Source organism: Aythya marila, assembly GCF_965140915.1.
Source record: "Aythya marila genome assembly, chromosome: W".
NCBI classification, from domain to species: Eukaryota; Metazoa; Chordata; class Aves; order Anseriformes; family Anatidae; genus Aythya; species Aythya marila.
Window position 1 is genome coordinate 1,480,668 of NC_139081.1, and position 21,824 is coordinate 1,502,491.

At 41.3% G+C, this 21,824-nt stretch overlaps 1 protein-coding gene across 1 annotated transcript in view; it reads right to left on the bottom strand.

The window, feature by feature from the left end:
- The window catches only part of LOC309889411 (netrin receptor DCC-like), a gene marked incomplete at both ends in the record, with an annotated part of 358,394 nt that overhangs the window by 35,205 nt on the left and 301,365 nt on the right, over positions 1 to 21,824 (bottom strand). Inside the window, 5 exons of the mRNA XM_082782226.1 lie at positions 3,760 to 3,954; positions 6,641 to 6,748; positions 8,722 to 8,860; positions 12,449 to 12,687; positions 16,451 to 16,546. Of these exons, the coding sequence (XP_082638352.1) occupies positions 3,760 to 3,954; positions 6,641 to 6,748; positions 8,722 to 8,860; positions 12,449 to 12,687; positions 16,451 to 16,546 (777 nt within the window). The remainder of the gene's footprint in view (positions 1 to 3,759; positions 3,955 to 6,640; positions 6,749 to 8,721; positions 8,861 to 12,448; positions 12,688 to 16,450; positions 16,547 to 21,824) is intronic.

The window sequence follows — 21,824 nt, forward strand, 5'->3', positions numbered from 1 at the left end:
GCAGGAAATTGGGGGAAAAAATGTCATTTGGTGCATGAAGCTGCAAGTTTGATCATGACCACCTGCAGCTGCAGGGCATGCTGAACCCCTCGCTGCTAAAAATGTCTCTGAAACCTCTGCTAGATCGTGGTTTTGTGCTAGGGAACGATGAAGGTGCTGAACTAGCAGCGGTTTACACCCAACCTGTCCCCCATATGGCCACATCCATATTCTCCAGGCCTGTGGAAGGGGGAAGAGCTCCTTCAATGACCCCCAAACCCGTTAGAGGGCACTGCAGGGCTGGGAATGGTGCCCCACAGGCCCATGGGCAGCCCCTGAGGTTTGGGGGCTCCGGCACACATGGTACAGCGGCAAGGCTTAACCTGGTGCCTTGCAGAAGAATCAGATTTTCCTTCCTGACCTTAGCATGAAGGGATCGTCTGAGAGTGTGAAGCTCAGGCTGTGCCCTCCTTCTCCCTCTCTCCCCTTTTCCATTTGTCCCTTTACATCCGACCGAGGTTTTTATTCACTTTTATTTATTTTATTTTATTGGTGCACTGACAGGCAGCTTGGCCAGCGGACGCGGATCGGAGCAACGCTGCGTGTGATTCCGATAAGCAGAATGCTGTTTCATTTTCTTTAATTAAAGCAGCTCAGCCTGTTTGTAAATGCTGGCTGGAATCCAGAAGAGGTGCAGCTCAGCAGAAGAAAGCACACCTACACTCAGCAAGCGCGCCTCTAAGATTTCCTTGTTTCTGCAACAGAGGAGAACGCTCACTGACAAATTAGTTGAAAGACCGAAGAAATCCTCCCTCCTCTCTGCCTGCCATGGGTTCATTCATTCCCCCTGCAGCTATCACATCTCATTGGGCAGTGGCAAAGAAATTTCGGGTTGTGTTTGCTTATTTCTACTTAGTGAATTTCTGAAAATGATTCGTTTATGCACCATCAAGCAATGTAACACCGAGACAGTCTCTGTTCTCTGCCACAGACGTGTGTATGTGCGGATAATATTTATTGAAATTATCCAGGTATTTTCTCACGAAGGAGTAAGAAAAATCCCAGTAATGACTTCAAGTTTGGGCCCAAGTCACCTAGTCAGAAAGCTGTGGGGTGTTTCATCACATTTTATCCATCTTCCAGGCTCCTTATAATGTTTGCATCAGACTCTTCATGCATGCAGTGATGAATTTAGCCAGCCAGAGCATAAAAAAGCAGATCCTCGAGTGATGTAAACTGTCACAGATTGATTGAAGTTCACGGTGTGACGACGATTTCCATATGCTAAGGATTTGCCATTTGCCTGTGTATTATCATCAGTGGAGCCGAGGTGGAAGAACATAAACTCATTGCTCCATGGGAGCGTTATTTACTACTAAACATACCTATTTCTCACAGCCCACTACGTTTTCATTAGTAAAGGGAAGTCACTACAAATACTTACATGGCAATGGCCTGGTTTCCTTGGAGGAACGTTATAACGTATGAAATCAGACGCTGGGTGACTTAGTGGCTCTTTGATGCTTTTTTCGTTCTTCACGGCTTAAAACTTTCTCTGATCAGGACATATATTTGCCATCAGAGCACACATTACCATATGGCGCCTACACCTCTGCTGTTAATAATCATTAAGGGCAGGAAACCAACGTTTCTGCATAAATCAGAACGCACTCAAGACTTCAGAAAGTCTTTTCACCTCAAGTGCAGAGAAATATTTGTCAAAAAAAAACCAACAAACAGCTGAATATTATTGAACATGACATGTTTAGGGTGGTTATCATTAAATATTCATGGCAGGGTATTAGACATAGTCCTTGTAGGCAATTACGAGATGTAACAAATGTATAAATTCATCTTTTTGGTATCTGTTGATGCTGTCTGATCCAGAATTCATTTCCCAAATGAGTTTTATGGTACTTTGTGTAAACATTACAAAGTAGGGGGTATCTAGTACATTAATCTTTCAGTTTACTTAGATATCCGAGTCTCTATATCTTTTGATATCTCATTAGTCTGTGGTTATTATATTTTGATGCCTCGACTCAGCCTAACAGCCTTCTGCTTGGCACAAATCGTGAGCATGAAATTAAGTTGGCACCATCCGCCTGATGGAGATGAAGCACCCACAAAGTGCTATCTCTTCACATTTCATGGCAGTGGAGAATGAATAATCACGATCTTACCCGCAATTCATTCAAAGGGAAACACGACTTGGACAAGGAAGTCCTGCAAACCTGGGCTGGCTGCGATAAGCTCCGAACAAATTGGTACAATTTTAACTTTTTTTTTTTTTTTTTTTCTTTCTGACTTGTGCTAATTCATGAAAACTGTTGTATGAGCCTTTTCACTCCCGGCCTGAATGGTCGGCAGCACGCTTCGTAGACACGGATAGCAGCGAAGCAGAAAGGGCAAGCTCTCTGCCAGGGCTGCCGAGGACACTGCCTCATTCATCCAAATCCCTCCTTCATGGGAAGTGCCAGGCACCCGCTGGACACGGAGGTTCCCCTCCTCCTTCCATCAGGGGCGGCAGGAAAAGGCAGTTTGCTGTTCACGTAAAGGGCTGCTGAAAGATGAACTCGAATATGAGCTCTTGCCCAACAGGAAAATAAAAATAAAAATAAAAATAAAAGGAGCGATGGAGGGATTGCACGTCACCCCTTTTGTTCGGTCATTTCGCTTAGCTTTTATACAGCCCACGTTTAATGAAGTCACTTATAACTGATTAAAAAGAGGTTTGAGCTTGAATGCTAATTCCCAGGCTTTTGTGTACAGCTTTCATTCTGAATTTCCCTCTAACCCTGACTTTGCAGGTCCAGCCTAAATCCACTTCCAATTCCCTTCTGCCAAGATGTTATTTTTATGTGCAAACCCCTGGATTTCCTCCCGCAGATAGATCACTGAAGTGCTCTCTCACACGCCACGCTTCTTTCCTGGAACAGGTTTGCTGTTTATGCCATTCGACTTTTTCATTAATTATACCTCTTTTCAGCAGTAATTTCATACCTTTGTGCAAATCAGTGAGTGACAGTTAAAATAGAAGGAGCAGAGCTGCTGCAAACATCCCGCTCCCCCCTCACAGCAATGTTGCTTACACCTTCATATCGAATCATTTCTGGGGAGATGATGTCAGGCCTTCACAGCTAGGCAGCAGGGAGGACAGAAGAGGAATATCTCACTGTGCTAATTAAAAATTGAGCTGGGTACGAGTCCTTTGCTCTCATAAACACAGTGGCCCGGTTAAAACATGCACCGGCCAAAAAAAATGGGTGCCCCTGCTTTGCCGGTCACTAACAGGGAGAGATCCAGCAGTAATTTCTGTTGTTAATAGCAGGCACTGAAAAATATCTGGGACAATTTTCCCCATGTGAAGTCAGATTGCATCTCAGTTTGCTGAGATTTTTTAATTATAATCGTGCGTGAGACTGCTCTGTTGATAGGAGTGAGTCATTGCCAGCTCCTACAGTCACCTGAGGATCCCAAAAGAAAAGGTAGGTCCCTGGAGAAATCCAGGCACATCCAATTAGCTCTACCACTGATGGCTGGAAGTTAGGTGGTGTCAGAGCGCTCTCCCCAAGCTGATTGAATTTAAAACTACGGTTACTGACTCATTATGTGGTTTACTCTTGTCAACTACCATATGCAGCGGTTGGCTTTCATCTCTCAATAATAGTTTCAAGTAGTAGGAGTTCTTCTGGCTGCCGTGGAATTAATTGCAAAGCTCCCACGGAGCTAGAAGAACACTGGAGCTATCATTAATATCAGGATGAGATAGATCCAAACCTTTCAGCGTCCGGAAGAAAACGGGATCAGAGAGGGGCCCCACTCCCTTGGCGTTGCGGGCTTGGATTCGGAAGTAGTAGACGGTGTCCAGGCTGAGATCCAGGATCTGGTGGGTGAGCCGGTCACCGCTGATGGACTCCATCACCCAGTCGTCGATGGGAGCATTCTTGTCCAGGGTGTAGAAGAGGATGTAAGCTGAAAAAAAACCAGCCTCTTGGTTAGTGCTTCAAGCGACGTGCTTCCTCTGCAACGTCCGTGGAAAATGTAGATTGATTAAAAACTACTATTTTCTCTTTAAAAGCAGCAACAGTGGGTGTCTGATCAAAATAGCTTCAAAGGAGGCTGTGACAATTAATTCGTATTTGTCTATTTTTACTCCAAAACAACAATTACGGCATTCTCTGCAAGAGATACGGGTTGAACAAATATAAAAATAGGTAGCACACACTAAACGGCTCTGTTATGAGCACATTTCTCGAATACAGGTGCACCATTCAGTCTGATAAATGCCATAAACCATACAATGTAAGTCTTTAGGGTTTCAGTGCTGAAATAAAATGAAATGGCTTTAATGATGCACATCAAGTACTGGGTGCTCACGGGAAGCCATGTAATATTTCCTGGCACATCTAGGGGAAGTATTTTTGGGAAAAGAATGAAGAACTCAATCTCAGACTTTGGGTAACTGGGGCATTGCAATTACTGCTTAAGACTGAATAAAACTTAAAATTTTTAGGATTTAGGGAGTAGAAATAGCAGTGTTAGGAAACAACGGAAGTTTGTAGGAAGAACCTTCTTGGCAAATGATATTCTGGAGATAAATATCTTTGTTTTCTTTCTTTTTTCCTTCCTTTCCCCTCTTTTGTCCATGGCACTCTAGTAGCATGCAAAAAGGTACGATCCTATTTTGGTCTTATATATCAGCACCACAGGAGTGAGCTTCTGGAAGGCAGAGAGCCCAGATGAGACTTCTGGACTTCATTTTGGTGCTTGAGATCCAACGTTACTAAAAAATCGGTGTAAAGTTTATCATCACTACTCCTCTATTTTATTTTTTCTGAAATAAAGATGCTTTTCGAAGCTCTCATCCCACAGCAATGGTTATGCTGGTCAGGGACAAATGGCACCAGGATGGAAATGATAATATTTTGTGTATTTTTTTTTCTATTTTTTTTCTTTGCTTGTTTACATCATGGGGTATTATTTATAGACTTGTAGTTTGTGGTTACTAAGCAGTTTCACTGATCATGGTATTTGCTTTGATATAATAGCCAAGTTTCTCAAACTAACGCAAAAATATAGCTCAAACATTTCTAGGGATGAAGGTATGGCTGTTAGACATTTCTACTCTCTGCAAGGAGTTGTTTCCTCTCCTTGAAAAGTCTACGAAAAACTTAGGCACAGAAGCTGTAAAAAATCTTTATGAGAGTCGTTCTTCAACCAAGCACTACAAGAAAGAAACTTGTGCTTGGACGTCGAGGGACCCCAGCTACTCTCAGGTCTGAATGCTGCTTTTGATGGAAAAACTCCACAAAAGTTGCTACCACCAAACCATTTCACAATTTAAAAGTCAGGAAAGCTTTTTCTTTATTTATTATTTTTGTCTTTTAGCCAGTGGGGATTCAGGACCGTTAGCACTCGCGTGTTGTCCAGCAGAATCATCAGTTATCCTCTCTAAGGACCGAACTGGGTTAATGTAAACAGAGCCATTTCCTCAAAACATCCTCCCTTCAGACACGGTCACAGCCGATAAACTTCGGATAATGGAGGCTGAAATTATAAGATAATATTCATAATATGGAGGCTGAAATTATACTCAGCTACGCGAGTCTAACCTGAGAATCCGTATTGCTTGGCAACGTCCGAAGAGAAATAGATCCTGATTTTATTGGTAATATAAAGTGGGATGCTTCCCTGGTGTAACTCACCCTCCTCTGATGCCAAGGAAGCCCTGCTGAGTTACAACTGGTGAAAATCTGACCCAGTGCTCCTCACATCTAATTGCTCGCACAGGGCATCGTGCCGAAGCCTTCTTGCTCTTACATTTATATTTCTCAGTGCTTCAGGAGTGTGTAGCTGGGTTATTGGTAGTAACGCACACTTTCCTCCACGTGAAAATGCGTTCTAGAGCTGGTGTAAACCGATTGTTTGTGGTAATGAGGCCATAATGTGCACATTTTTGTAGTTGAACAATATTTCTCCCAATAATTATATGCCTCTGAGATGTCTATTAACAGCCTAAAGTGATCATTTAAATGCAAAATCTCAGATAGAACTCTACTGTATTTTTCACCCTAAATTAACGTTAAAGGCTTCTAATGGATGTCTTAATTAGGCACTAAGGTTATACGCAACATTTTGGAAAATAAAATCTGTCACTGCGAAGCATCCATTAAGTTCAGTTCTTGTCAGTCAATATTAAGTAATTTTTTTTTCCTGATCATCATCGCCTTAAATTGTTATTGTAAAGTGAAATATCTACCAATAAATTCTCCCATTGTGTGCTGAAACAGGCAACCTACCATTAGGTATATTATGTATCACATTATTGCCAAACAAAGTACTTATTATTAGTCATTTCTAATTATCACTGAGCAGCATGTACCACAAAACCTTTGCTGAGAGGGCTGCATTTTTAACTTAAATCACTGTTCTTAGCATTTAAATGAATATTTACATCCTGCAAGTGATCTTGCAGTGTCTCTAACGTTGCCTCGACTCCTAGACCAAGTTGGCTGATAAAAGTAAGAGAAAATAATATCAGATCAGATAGGATTCTGGGAAAAAAACAGATGTTTCTACTAAAAATAGGGGAGTGAAAGCAACATACAATCAGAACAGTAAAAGAAAAAGGAGAGTAGAGGGTAATGCAAATGTGTACCAGTAATTTTCCCATTGGCTTCTAATGGTGGCTGCCAGCTGACAATGACGGCTCGGGGCTTCCCTTCCCGTGTAATGACTGTCAAGTCCTTGGGTGCAGAGGTTGGAGCTGAAAAGAATGAAAAAAAAATGAAAGCAATGGAATGAAAATAACGAACACTGAGCAGATGGTCTCACAACGTTTGCATCGGTCGAATTTTTCAAAAACGAGATCCAAAACCAACTAAGAAATACATCCGTTGGTAAAAAAAAAATTGTTGTCATTGATAAATTATTAAGCAAGTGACTGATCACCTGTTGTTTGCTGGAAGAGTCTTTCTCACCATGAAGTAGACAAGCCACAGATCTTAGATCTAGATCACAGCTCTTAGAGAGGTCTCTTAAACCGATGCAATGCCCAGCATGATGCAAGCTCCCTCATCACTAAAGAAGACTGCATTATTATTGTCACCATGATTATTATTACTAATATTAATTATTATTAATATTATGATTTCTATCATTAATACTATTATGTTCTAGGAGAGTTGTGTTGTATTTAAAGGGAATTTGGCTCGCAGACAGGGACACAGGGTCTGCAATTTAAAAACAGAGGACTAGAAGAAACATCTTGGACCACCTCGCTATGCCAGGGAATTTGCAAGAAACAACCTTTTCTGTAAACTAGCCTCATTTCATTTTCAAAGCAAAATTTTCCTTCTCTTTACTTTTGCTATGTTTGTTCTGCAATATTCTCCATTTAAATGATTCTATTTCTCCCTAAATGCATCCATCAACCTGTGTGGAAACAACGTCTTTCTCTTAAATACTGTTTTCCTTTCTCTGGTATTAACTTCCTTGACATGCTTTCATGGACTAATTCTTTCCCTTTTCAGGCTTTTTGTCATTTAGGAGGTTAAACTAGTAAAGCTTGTTCTTAAAGCCTCCTCCCATAGCATAGGTTTTCCATTCTGGTTTTCGCCACGTGAGTCCCTTTGAGTGGCTGAAGCTGAGCTCTGCTTTCAGCAGATTGTGAACAGAAGATATCATGAGAAAAATCAAAGCTTTAGATGTTTCCCTTAGCACTCATTAACACCCCTCGCATCAGCAAGACTTGTGTAGGCAGAGCTGGGGATGGATCTTGGCTCTGAGAGTTGCTTTTGAATTATGGGCATAGCAATTCTCTATAGCCTGTGGTAGTAATCTCTAGTGGATTCTGTATCGATGCTGATATGTACATTCTTTAATATCATTACGGGAAATTCAACATGCGGCATGGGTACAAAATAGGCAATAAAGATCAGCAGTGCAGGATGCCCTTAATTAACAGAGCCGCTCCATCAAGCTCAGATAATTGCATTGCGATCACATGGGAAAATCTAAGGACACATATATTCCCTCTGATTTTCCCTTTGTTAATTAACTGGCGTGTACTGTGGTTTTCATTAAAAAAAAAAGAAAACACACACACACAAAAAAAACAACAAAAACCAAAAGCCAGATCAATATTTACCAGCAGACTTCATTTGGTGGCTGCTGGTAGAAGCTGGTTTATATCGGTACCTAGAGTGTGTTGAAGACAACTACTCAACCTAAGGAAAAAATTGCATTCTGAATGGCCCTGTGGTTGCTTAGTTATAACACAGCCATTTAGCTCTTGAATCAAGAAGGTCCTGTGTTAGATAGAAGCAGTCTTTGAGCCCTTTTTACTAAAAGGACAAGGTGGGAACTCGTAAACTTGAGACAAAGTCACAAAGAACTTCCTAAATTAAAATTTTAAAGGGGTAAAATTATTATCTAAGAATAACAGAGTGCTCCAAACTTGTTCTCACCTGATCTTAGGTTTCTTTGAAAAGTGGAAACTGTTTTAAATCATAAAAGTCACAGATAATCTTTGTATTATGGGGAAAAATATTAGACACAGGTACTATCATCTGAACTTCTTGCAATGACACCGAGTCACGCAGTGGAATGGCTGCTCTGCTTTGCTACCCATGAAAAAAAAATGAAGTGAATTTTGTAGGTACACTGAACTTGGACAGGGCTTTTGAAGGCGTATAAATGAAAAAAAATTGAAACCCCTTTCAGGAGCTCCTGCCTTACCTGCTTCGTAGGTGGTGGCGTGGGCAGTCATGCTCCAGGTGCTGGACCGCCGCCCTTTGGTGACCATGACAGAGAACTCGTACATGGTGTTAGGCTTCAGGCCGATGACGGTGTGACTCAGGGCTGTCGTATCTGCTGACTGCAAAGAGACGGAGCAAACGACGTCTTTAAAGCAACTCTCATTGCTGGTAGCTAAGCAAAACACAAATTACAATGGATTTTTTTTTTTTTTCCAAGCAAAATAGCTCTGTTGCTGCTGCATACCTTAATGGGAGTATTTTTAGGACCATAAATATGATACTAAACTTTCTGCCTATAATTTAAGCAGTTAAATAAATTATTGTGATGCTTTCTCTCTTTCTTTTCCCAGACAAAGCAATTTGCAATGCATTTTTTTTTTCAAATGCAAATTGAAAGCTAACGCAGTGTCCTTCATCTGTGCCCATATGAGGAAAAAAATAGGAACATTTCCACGACTTAAATGTTCATTTCCAGCCTCTTTGATGTGTTCCTTCCGAAAAAGAAAGAAGAAAAAAAAGTTTTTTAATATCTACCGATTTGTAGTGGAGGCTGAGAAAGCATTTTTGCCACTTGAATGAACCTGACTAAGGGTTCCCAGGTACCGTGGGGAAAGCATATTTATAATATCAAGAGGACCCTTGCATAAAGATTAATTTTTACATTCAGAAAACACACTTTTGTTTGGTTAGATACAGTATTTTCATGCATTAGATTGTATTTGAAAGATATGTCTGGCCTGCCTCACTGTGATATGTGCTGAACAACTAAACGTTGATGTCGATGTGAATATTATATTGTTCATTTATACCTGATCGATTTAGCTTTATCCCTCAGCATGCAGTAAGGACCAATTTGAGCCAAACTGCACTGGTATCAAAGGAGACAAGTGAGGAGAATATTATAGGACATACAGTGGCAACTGAAGAAAATCAATTCCCACGTCTTTCAAGCTCCAGAGCCTGGTGTGCAGTCCTCGAGCATCAACAATTTACAGTACAGTGAGTTACAGGTGCATGCTTTTAGATGTTTATACACCTATGGACCTCAAGTTTACTGATTAAGACAACCTAGGAATGCCTTTGCATCAGAAAACCGCCTTGCTGCTCACATCTGAGCAGCAGCTGATCTTGCTGGCAGACCTCAGCAACGGCATTCTGCTGCTAATCACCAAATGGGATGTTTCCAAAATAAATTGACCTTCGCTAACGATGCTGCGTCGAGTTTCCAGCGTGCTGCAGAATGAAGTACTAAGATTTAAGGGGAAAGTGGGAAAAAATTTACTTTGCAGAGACATTGAGGAACGCCCTACGTATGCCTGCATGGCAGGCTGTTTTAGCACATGTGCTCTGCCAGATGTTTTGCATGCTACTTAATAGGAAGACTAATTGCAATACCAGATTTTATCATCGTCATACTCAATTAAAATCCCCAGTCCTTGGAAATCAGCAGTTTTGCAACTTCTTCGGAGGAAGGGCTTAATTCAGCAGAGAATCCCCTTCTCTAAGACCTGCTGAAGCAAAGACTGTACTAATACAATCAAAAACTACTTAGCCAAACTACTCAGCTACTTGCCAAAGATGGCAAAATCGAGCTGCTAGACTTTACAAAAATTATTCTTCAGCTAAAAGCTGGATTGCAATAAAGGGAAGAATAATTTCCCCTTCCAGAGAAGATTTTGGAAGAAACGATTTATGACATAAAATGCTGTTCAGCATCACTGAGGGTAACTAATTCTGATAACTAACACCACAAAAGTGCTCTGACAGTAAACACGACCAGGAAAAAATCACACAGAAGAAACTGTAGGAGTTGAACCCATCGCTGGACAAAATAATCTTTAGTGGAACACAGCCATGTTGGGTTCTTTTTTTTGGGAAAAGAAAGTTATTTGTCTCCAGCTGAGCGCTTTTCTTTGGGTATTTCACTCGGTGCTAACTATTAGCATTTCGGTACTCCTCTGAACTTAATATCATATTGAGATGAAGGCAGCATAACTGGAAAAAGTGCCTCAGCAATTCCATGCTCTGCCTTTTTGGGATGGTTTGTACAAAGTAAAGTTGGCGGGGCAAAGTTACAATTTATAAATTTCAATGGAAAAGGTTAAAACCTTCTTTATATTACATTTGGTACACATTTTTGAAGCGACGGAAGCTTTTAATGGGCAAGTTTGAAAAGAATTGCATATTCAGTAGCAACACATCGGCAAATGGGATCTTTTTGTGAGCCTGATCTGAAGCCCTTTGAAAAAAAATGGAAGGTTTCCCCACTGTTTTCAAAGAACATAATGGGCTTTATCTCATTTCCTTGAAAAACGTGGCTATTTCTGAGCGAGCAGACCTTCTGCAAGATTTTTTATTGTTTATGCTTGGGGGTGATTGAACTGGAAAAAGGGAGTCAGCCTGGCCCTGAATTTGTCATTTGTTACGACCACATGAGCCCACAAAATGATGGTTATAAGCGGGTCTCATCATTATGCCAGCACCTGAGGTTGCCAGAAGTATGGCAGTAGATGTACCACGATGGCACGGGCAGATCCTTGCAAAGACGGGCAAAGATTTTACAAAGCTTTGGCTTGCAAAGCTTTAAAAGCTTTGCAAAGATTTAAAAGCTTTGCATAGGCCAGTCCCTGCAGCAAAATACAGCTGCCCTGAGTTTTCCCTCAGCCAACAGAAATCCCACTCAGAAAAGGGATTGAAGGCATGGCCTTTTTTTTTATTATTATTTTTATTTTTTACCATCATTCCTACTTTTTCTAAAAGCTATCCGAGAAAGATCTTGAGATTGGAGTCCACGAGTTGTGTATGTACCCTGAACCAACGCAGAGAGCCATCCTTGGGATTTTGGAAAAGCCAGCCTGTATTTGGACAAATAATTCAGGCAATAATTGGAGGAGCCTCAGAGCTGTACAGAACATCACCCGTTCTACAGTCCTAATAAAAACAACTTACGTGCGGTTGCTTTTGGTAGGACACAGCAGTAAAAAATGGGGCATCCACTTGCAGTATGAAAATATATTCGTAGTAAACTCGCTATGGATCAAAATGATCCTCTAGGCAAGAGGAGACAACCGTTATTGTAGGGTATGGGACAAAGGACACGCTTATTATGGGGAAGGTGGATGTTATACGAGGTGCAATATATAAGCGTGTGGAAAGGAAAAGCGAGCAAACAGAACAACCTAAAATCTGTGCTTATTGCTTTCCATTCCCGGTGTCTCTGTTTCTCTTTGCTAAACTGCACCCCTTTTGGTAGTGTTTTCATTAGGACTGGGAAATAAATCCTCGTACAGAAAGTAGCATACCTCTGCTGCTGCCGTATCCGTTCAGACTGAGAAGTTTTCCTGTAAAGAAATCTCCAGTTTTGGTGTTTGGGGATATGGGTGGAATTGCCATACAGGGTGGGAGGTATCGCAATTGGTATTTTTTCATATTCACCGTGCTATCACACCTACGGCTAATTTATACCTGGTCGGTAAAGATTCAAGATCATAACTCTCATCAATTAGCACGTAGAATTAATGTATGCTATTTTCATCCACCTAAATCCGCGGGTTTTGAGCAAGCAGTAGTTACTCATGCAAATCTCCTGCTGATTGAAAGGGGAATCTTGGTTGAGGAAAGCTCGTAAAAAAACAATTCCAAGGCTCTGCAAATGAAATACGAACGGATGAAACAGTTCCCGAATTGGTAACGTGCCGAAACTTCACCTTGTATTTAGCATTTGTAGAGTAGCTGGTTCTCCATCGGACCGTGTAGAAGCGGACCTCCGTCGTCTTTTGGTTCTTCGGGACAGAGTTGTCTGCCCAGATGACCCTCACCGCGTCGTGGGTCAGCGCAACAGCCTGCACACCTACTGGTGGGAGCATGGGGGTGGAGATATCTGGGACTGACGTGGGGAAATCATCAAGCAAAGGATAAAAATCAACTTCTAATGGATCGATGGGGTCTGGGTCCATACATCACCAAATGAGCATTCCAAAATAAATGGATAGGTAAGTTAAACGGAACAAAATAAAATAAAATAAATAAAATAAAATGAAACAAAACACGAACAAGCCACCAAGGGGCACACAGCACGATGGGTTAAATGCATGGCATTAATGAGGAGGAGGAACATGAGGGGAACAGAAAGAGAAGCATTAAAGCAAAATGAAAACGCAGCAGCAACGTTTCAGTTTCATTACTCTCACAAAACCAGCGGTAACAGCAATTTTTCACCATTTGTTTAAGTACTTCCACGCACGCTGTGTTTTCTTCACATGAGATTAAGACAACGAGCAGCCTCTTTTTTTTCCCACTGATTTACATTTTTCTTAAAAAATTGAATCATGTTACGATACGTTCTTGGAAACACCTCCAAAGCGGAGTGTCGTCTACAAACCTGATTTATAGACACGACTTCACCTCACGTGCGTAGGAGTTACCTACGTTTTTCCTCCTTGGCTGCCTCTTTCAGGCTCTTTTGTTGTGTTAGGCTCTGGAAGGGAACGTGGTCTATGTTGGTTCAACGTTTCTTAGGCAAAACGGACCATCCTAATTCCACTGCTGAAGCGAAGAGCTTGGAGTTGTTGGTTTAATACCGCCAGCATAAAAATGTGTGCTTCTAGGTATGGATATGTGGGTTATCTTCAAGTAGACTTCTTCCATGTATCTGTGATTGTGTAGCCTTTGAGGAGCAAAGAGTGAGCATCCAGGGCATGACCTAACAGCGTGGCATGGATTATCATATTCTGGATGATTAAATTAGAGAGGCCGTTGCATATTTCCTTTCCAAAAGTTCAGCCCTCGGTTTGGCTCTAGTGATGCTCCTGCTCCTGGCTTCACCTGGGCTCCATTTCAGGAGGAAGGAAGAATTCATGTCAGAAACGAGACACGTGAGTATGAGTCTTCTTCGAAAAAGATGCATTTATCCACGCCAGCTGCTGTCTCCATACTCCAGCCATTGAGGACAGACAGCAGCAGCTCAGTACCCTCCCTCCTTGTGCTTATGGCATCGCCCCTTGATGCAAACAAGACTCACCGCTGTAAAAATGCCAACATCTTTCTTCTGGGGCTCCCACGGGAGCTACAGACCACATCTCCTCAGCCTAAACGTGTTCATCCTTGTCCAAGTGCCAGGTTTAAGCACCTGTGGACAACTTCAGGCCTTTCTTTTTCAACTGTATGCTTCATTATTTAACAGCCGTGATTTTTCTAAATATCATTTCAAACGGCAGTGGGTAAAACACAGCACACACACAAAAAAAAAAGGCTGTATTTTTTTTTTCCCCTAAAAATAATGTGCTAATTAATTAATCAAAGTATAAGTGACTCTTAGTATTTCCTCCCTGACAATTGCTACAGTTTGTCTGCTCCATGTGCATTTCCAGCTCCTGACACCCTTTGATCACTTGTGTTTTATGATTTTGTAATTTATTATTCACAACTTCGGGATGCCACAGCCTTTGGAAGGAAAAACAGAGGAGACAAGGATGTTTAAAATGTATGATAAGCCATTAGTTCAACCTGCTGCTTTTGTAGCTTCTTTCATCAAAAGCTTCTTGATAAGAAGCAGGCACTGAAGGAAATGAAACAATCTGGTGTTGTGTGATCCAAACCCCAAGCCCATGTTCCACGAGGGCAGAAATGGGCAGCTGAACCTTTTTTTTTTAAAATGTATTATTTTTTTTGTCCAGTCTCAGTGAATTGAGCTTCTCTAAGGTTGAAAGTGAAGAGTTTCTTTGTCTGAAGTGAAGTTTTCCAAAGGAAGTGCCTGTAAATTTTGTAAGGTGAGCAGTTTTTGTTCCCATGTTGTGTTTTTTTTTTTTTTTTTTCATGATGGAAGTTAACGTGACTGGTGCCGAGTTCCTATTTTAGCAAATACTGCACTTCCTTTCTCCGCTCAATTCTGAAAACTTAAGGGCTGTTGTAGGGGAGATTATGAAAAGAGGCTGGCTTTAGCAAAATAAATGGTCAGACTCAATCAAAATAATTTGGTTGTTGAAACATGTCATCACTGACCTGAGGAGGAGGGAAATATCTGTAATCCACTGGTGGCTGAAAATAGGTCCCTAAATACTTCCCCCCTTTTCCACCGAAGTTTCATTCGCTTGTATTTACGCACGGACATCTGTCATTTGGAAATTGCAATCTCTGGACGGAAAATAGTTTTTCTCCCTCTCTTTGGAGATTTGATTTGTGAATATTACACGTTACGTAAGTCGGGCAGACCCCGAGGTATGTGCACGCATGCTAAGTGGCCACGCAAACACACAGGGTCTTGGTTCTTGCTTGCACCCTCCTGTGCTTTCCTGCTTTGCTGGAAGCAAAACTTTTTGAGATGCTCTTCCACAAGTCGCCCAGGCTCCCAGGGGTTTTATCTGCCCAGCAGGAGGCTCAGATATGTGCCCAGTGATGAGAAAAGCTCCTCAAAGAGGATCATCGCAGATAACCCAAGCCTGAATTACCTTTTTTACACCTGGATATCCTTGAATTTACAAGAGGTTACACACACGCATGAAATCAAACCCCACAGGCCAGATGGGTCGTTTGTAAATGGAGTCAGACAAGGAACGAGAAAACTTAAAAATTAAAGTCTCCGTGGACCCCGAGGCAAACTCACTGGAAAGAAGATGTTACAAGACACATGTTGTTGGCATGCTCAGCAAGAATGACCTCTGTAGATTCCAGACAAGAAGTGAAATTAATAATTTTGAGCCAGAAGCTCGCTGACACTTACTATATCAAAGTCATTTTTATGGTTACCCTCGATTTTATAATGAATCTTTTTTTTTTTTTTTTTTTTTCCTTGCTGACTTTCCAAGATTTCTTATGGGAATACTTCACAAAACTGCATGCTGGAAGCCGTTTTTCCTTGCAGAGCCACCGAGCAGCCATTTGGGTTCTTTCTTCCTCGCGGCACACCCACGCCAACGTCAGTGACCGGGTTGCTCTCAGTGACACAGCTCCCCTTCCAGGCAGCTCTGAACACCATGGGTGGGCCACGAGAAAAAAAAAATTCACCAAATGACGGTGTCAATCCAGAGGAAAAACACTTTTTTTTTTTTTTCCTCGATTCTGTTCTTTTAATTATTATTATTTTTTTTTTCCCTGTGGATAAAACCCACGAGGCAGTCCAGAAGTTGTACAAAACAGTTCTGCTCCTGTAATTTTGTTATTGTCCCAACATCATAATTGTGAATAGAGCTGCCTAAAAGCACTCTGCTCAGCTACTGCTGGGAAATTCCTTCTGTGAGCCTTGTCCTGTCCTGTAAATCAGCATCTTCACCTTTTCTAACCCCTTTGTCTGCTTCTGTAAACGTGCATGATAGGAATGTGCTTGTTTTGCGTTGTTTTTTAACTAATTCATTTTCACTTGAACTACTTTAAGGAGGAAGGAAACAAAAGTAATTCCATCTGGGCTGAATTCAGCACAGCAACCCCTATCTCTCCATTTCCAAAAGCTTTGGGAGTCATGCTTCTCCCAGGCCAAACCGTACCAAAGAGCAAGCACTTGTGAGCATCCCATTAAAAATATAAAGCCAATTTCTGGGAAGGGTAAATTATTCATTCTGTCCGTGTCATTACGATAAAGAAGAAAACGAAGCTGATTTGTTCTAGCAGGGATTTGGAGGTCGCAGAGCTCTTTTTTTTCCCGTTGCCTTGCCCCAAATCGTTTTGCCTATGGCGGAATTTGCTGTGGAGGAGATCGAGAGCATTTCCCGACTCACCTGTCATCGACCTGGTGGTGGCACTTTCGTACAGAGGCACTCCTTCGCCGGCGTTGTTAAAGGCCTTCAAGGAAATCACGTAGTGGGAGCTCGGCTCTGCAGGAGAAAACAGATAAGGCAAAACAAAACACACGCTGTTAAAGTCAGGCCTGGCAGGCAGGACGGACGAGCGCTTTCCTGAAAAAGAAGAAAAAAAGACAACAAAGTTAAGCCAACGTCTGTGCAAGAGAAAGATGGGATCCGCAGTGAGTGTGCCGGTCAGAAACAGCTCAGAAATTGCCATTTTACCACTTTTTATCTCACCGGGAACCCCCCAGTCTATGCTGTGGACGGGAGGGGTTTAACACACGGATCAATTTTGGGGTGCGCTGTGAAATGAGCAGCTCAGGTCCGCGTTGCTTCTAGATACAATTTCCTAAGGAAAACGAGACTATCTATTTTCCTGACTTTTTCCATGCAAATTGCTTCATCCTTCTTTCTATTTTTTTTTCCTAGAGAAGTTAATTCTAGCTGTGCTAAAGACAATTACGGAAGATATCAGCCTGAACACATCGGGCTCTCCAACACCTGCCAAACAGGGCACCTGCCTTCACCAAGTCCACTACTGGAAAATAAGAAATGTTGTTACGTGAGGAGGCATTTATTAATGTGACATTGCAAAAGCCCTGCTGCAGAATTACATATTTCATCTGCATTAACGCCAAACGAGCCCAGCGTGATTAATATTATTACAGCGCACCTGAAATGAGTAAATAATCTTTAAGTACTTACTGCATATTGTTACTAATGTCTTTCCCACCCACGTATTTTGTACTTAATTTAATGGCCAGCAGAAACAGTGACATACTCACTTAATATTCAGGCGGCTTCTTTGCTTCTGTCACGAAAGAGCTAAACTTTAAAAAATGCCAAACAAATGACGGGTGCATTAATAAATCCTTGCGCTAAGTATCGTATGGGTATGAATTCAGTTCGTATCCCCTGCAATATCATTAGTCACGAGGAAATTATTTTGCATTCACGGAGACGGAGTATATATATTTTCATACGGTTTCCACTCCATATTAGCATCCTGCTTTTAATTTCTGATTTAAGTGGTGCAACTCTCCGGGCTCCACACGAAGATTTATTTATTGTGACATGCCGAGATTATTTATCTGAGCGTTTAATAACGTTACATTCGGTTGTTTCTGCTTAAGAAAAAGCATTTCACGTGGTCAGTCTAGACAGATGTGGTCACTACCAGTCTTCCTTCTGTCCCTGACCCAACTTCTGTGGCTTTTTAGGAGTTTTCAACGCTGTCGGGCAGAGTCACACAAGTGGTTCGTACGGACCATTCACTATCGTATACTTTGGTGAATGTAGGAAAGGACGCCAAAAGATGAAGCTTTAGGATTTGGAGATGTACCAGGTATTTGCCGACAGTTACTACAGCAAGGCAAATTTTGCACTGTAGTTTTTTTTCTAACTACTTGGTAACCTTTGAAAATAAACGTGCCTCACCATGGTCCTATCCATTTCCTATTTTCATACCAATTTTATGGAAGCCATCAGCTCTCTGAAGAGTACATATGACAAAAGACAATGGAATTAGTCTTATTTTTTGCAGCTTTCTCCAAGTTTGGCACATTAAGGCTGTTCCTATAGGAATCAAAGAGGCAAGCACCTCTGAAGGACGATGCTAAGACAAGAATTTCAGTAAGATCGGATGAATCAGCCTCTACGGGTTGGTTTACATCTCCACTGATTATGTTGAGAGCACAGACATCTGGACTTCATTTGGCTTAAATTTTAAATAATGAGCCATTAGTCGGAAAAGCGTGTCACCTTGAACATCGATGGTTTAAACGTGAAAAATTGCTCGTGAAACCTGATTCGAGAAATTACTGTCAAAAGCCCCAAAACATGTAACTGTCACATTTAATCAACATACGTCGTGAATTCCCGATAATGAAGAAGCCAAAGGAGTGACTTATGGCTAATTTGATGATGAAAGATGTACTCACGCAAATTGACAAACTGGGTGGAAAACTGTGATAAATTCCTGGAAAATTTTAAAATAAAGACCATATAGCACATCCTTCATTACAATTACCTGAACAGCACAATATATAGTCCATCAAACGTTATCAGTGGAACAGACTGACATTTGATATATGTTTATAACTAGGTTGGCTAAGGTTACATCTGCAAAAATGAGCTCAGATTGGGACGAGGATGCAATCTGCAGCTTTCTGTTAAAAAAACGTGAAAAATTCAGGTGGCTAATTTGAGCTGCTGCTAACTGGAGCAATAAATAATTGCATGAGTCTCTTCTTAGATAAGAGGGAAAAAAAGGCAATTTGCTATGGCACAGGGTTTGAACACAGTATTAGAGTTTGTTGTTTAATCCAATACAACCACAAAAAAAGTGAAAAAGCATTAGTATTATCACATAGAAAGTTGCTTTTTGAACACCATTATATATTTGTCATACTTACGGGGTCATTCTGATGCTCTCTGGAAAAGTGCCCCTGACTGGAACGGGAGTTCAAATGAGGAAAGGTTTTTAGTATAAACCTACTAACAAGAGCAGCAGCTAATGGAACAGAAAGGCTGCTGGCACTCCTGGCAGCTACAACGCCGAAGAAACGATGACAGAGAAGGGCTCTAGAGATGATAATTGCACGAATCTCAGAATAAATTCACATTTTTTTCTCAACTGGTTCTTATTCATTGCAGTGGGGAATGCAACTGAGTAACAATGCTACTACCATTTGTATTAGCTATTCGGGAGCAGGAGAAGGAGAGAATTATATGCATTTTTATTTTTTTTTTTCCTAGCACATGAAATCTCTTCTTGCCTTTGAAGGAACAGAGCGAAGAATTCAGCTTTAATCAGAGCATCAGGAAAGGATCCATCATGTCAATGTTGGTGCGGAACATGCTCTGCAAATAAAGCTGCGTTGTGCAGTTCAACTTTAAAAAGAAAAAGGCAAAAGAAGTCCAAACTAAGCATGAACAAAATCAATTTCCTCTGATGGATGTTGCTAGTGGAAAGAACATAATCAACGAATAGCAACCTGCTGAAGATACTGCTGTTATTTTCTTCTTAAAGAACAGAAAATTGCGACATCTCTGCATCCATTAAAAGGGGTCTTTTGACAAATGTTTTCACGTGGAATTTAATTTTCTCTTTAAACTATAAATATACAGTGAATGTTCGATAACCAGATGTGAACTCTTTGCCAGGAAAACACCATGCCTTGAACTACGGTGTTGTGAAGAGGGCAGTGCACTTGGCTGCTTTTCCAGATCGGCTCCTTTATCTCTCAAATAAAAATTCATTCTCAGTTCTGCTCATTCCCTATTATAACAATTACCTGACACAAGGGACCGGCAGAGTGCTCTGCAGATTAGTATCCTGGGAGAGCTGAAGCTCAGGCAGAGTCTCCTGATCGTCGTGAAGACGTTGCTCATCCCATCACACCACTTAGAGCTGCTGCCTTGCGCTGAACAACAGCTGAAGTCCTTCTAATTTAATGGAGCCGATAAAAGAACAATAAAGGTTACTTAGATGTTCAATAATCTTCTCCCAACACCTTTGTCAGCGTCTTTCGTGATCCATACAGAGAGGGAGGCACAAAGGGAAGTAGCAATTCATTTAGATCTGCTCCCTTTTACTCCGCTTGAGCATCAGGATGAACCCATGAATATAGTAAAATAGCATCCTTATGGTGCCAGAGCTTGCTTAAGAAGAAAACTGCCACCTTCTGCTTTTTTATTTTATTTTTTTTTCCTTCCATTACTAAGCTGGTTTCAACTGTAGGCTATAGGAAGCTACCCTTGGGATGGCTGAGCCAGCAGGAAGGGATCCTTCATGAGAAACAGCTGTAGGCTCCCCGTAGACAAAGTGGAAACAAAGATATCTTGTCCAAACAGATGGGGTCTGACAATACCCTGTAGTATGGGGACATGGAGGGGGTTGTACCAAGAGGAATTCCTGTAAGTTATTGGGAAAAAAATATATATATATACATAAGGGTTGTTGAGGAGTGAGGCGGTGGTCTAGATGAGGTTGAAAGCAGAGTAACTCCTGCAGGAATTGCCCTTCTGAAAGAGAAAAGGTCTTCAAGAGAATTACATCTATGCCCTGCATGTCATGTCACTGCCACTGGTGCTGAGCAACCCTCTAAGGGGCAGTCATTGCAAATTATCTCGAGAAGCAAGCGAAGATCAGCCTAATTTACTCCTGTCTGGGTTTGCAAAAACATCGCGCTCGGTAATCAATAGTACCAGTATCAGCTCCAAGACCTGGTAACACTCGCTTATTGCCAGGAAAAGGTAATCTGTCGATAGGACAAATGTCAAATTGAAGTATAAACTCTGCACACCGGGGCTATTGGATTCCAGGAAACCGAGAGGGAAAAGTGCTGCCAACATCACAGCCAGAGATAGTGCTGTTTTTCTCTAACCTCAACCCAAAAGATATTTGGCCTCTTCTGCGCAGAAACTACCCTCAAGCAATGCATTGCACCATCTTCCAAAAAAAGAGAGAGGTGCCTTGAGTCTCATTTTGCAAATATCCTTGGGTTTCTAACTCACCCAATGGCCAGTAGATTAAATCCCATTAAAAGAAACCGTCAGGAAGATGTATTCCACTTCTTGGACAACACACAATTCCCCTTGAGAGCAACGCTTGGGAGCAGATTTTAGCACAAGCTAGGGAAATTACATCCATCCTTTAAAAAAAATAAATCTTTAAATCATCTTAGCAGTCTTTAATGGTATTAATAAATTTAAGTATTCCACTAGAATAGACTCTCATGGTGATGTTCTCCAAAGGACTCTCTTCTGTGTCGTCTGCTAGAGCAAAATAGTTTGGTTTTATTCCTTCTAGGCACTCTGTAGGACAACAACAACTTCATTTCAGTGGTGGATGAGGAGCTACCCCTCCGATATTACTTTGAGGACTGTGTCAGGTCATTTGGAAAGGAGTTACCATCAGAAAGGCTAAAATGGATAATAAAGAGCTTGGGTATTGCCTTCAATAAAACAAGAGCCCTACCAGTGAGTTATCTCCTTTACAGCACAACAGAATTGGCCTGGATTTTCGTCTTCTGGTAAACTGAGCAATCCATAAAAATAGAGAAAAACTTTGTTCATTTCAAGTAAATTCACCAAATGCTGTCAAATTCAAGTATGCACTTCCCACGGTGATAGAGAATGGGGCTTGTAACTTCTTTATGAATAGAAAGCACAAAATATAAGTTTTTAAATTTGGCACATTTCCTTTAGTCTTTTGCCTATGAGCTATATGAAGCAGAGGCTCGCAGTATGTTTCTACATTAAGCAGACAATTAAACCCTGATCTCATCTTGAACTTGTGGGCGCT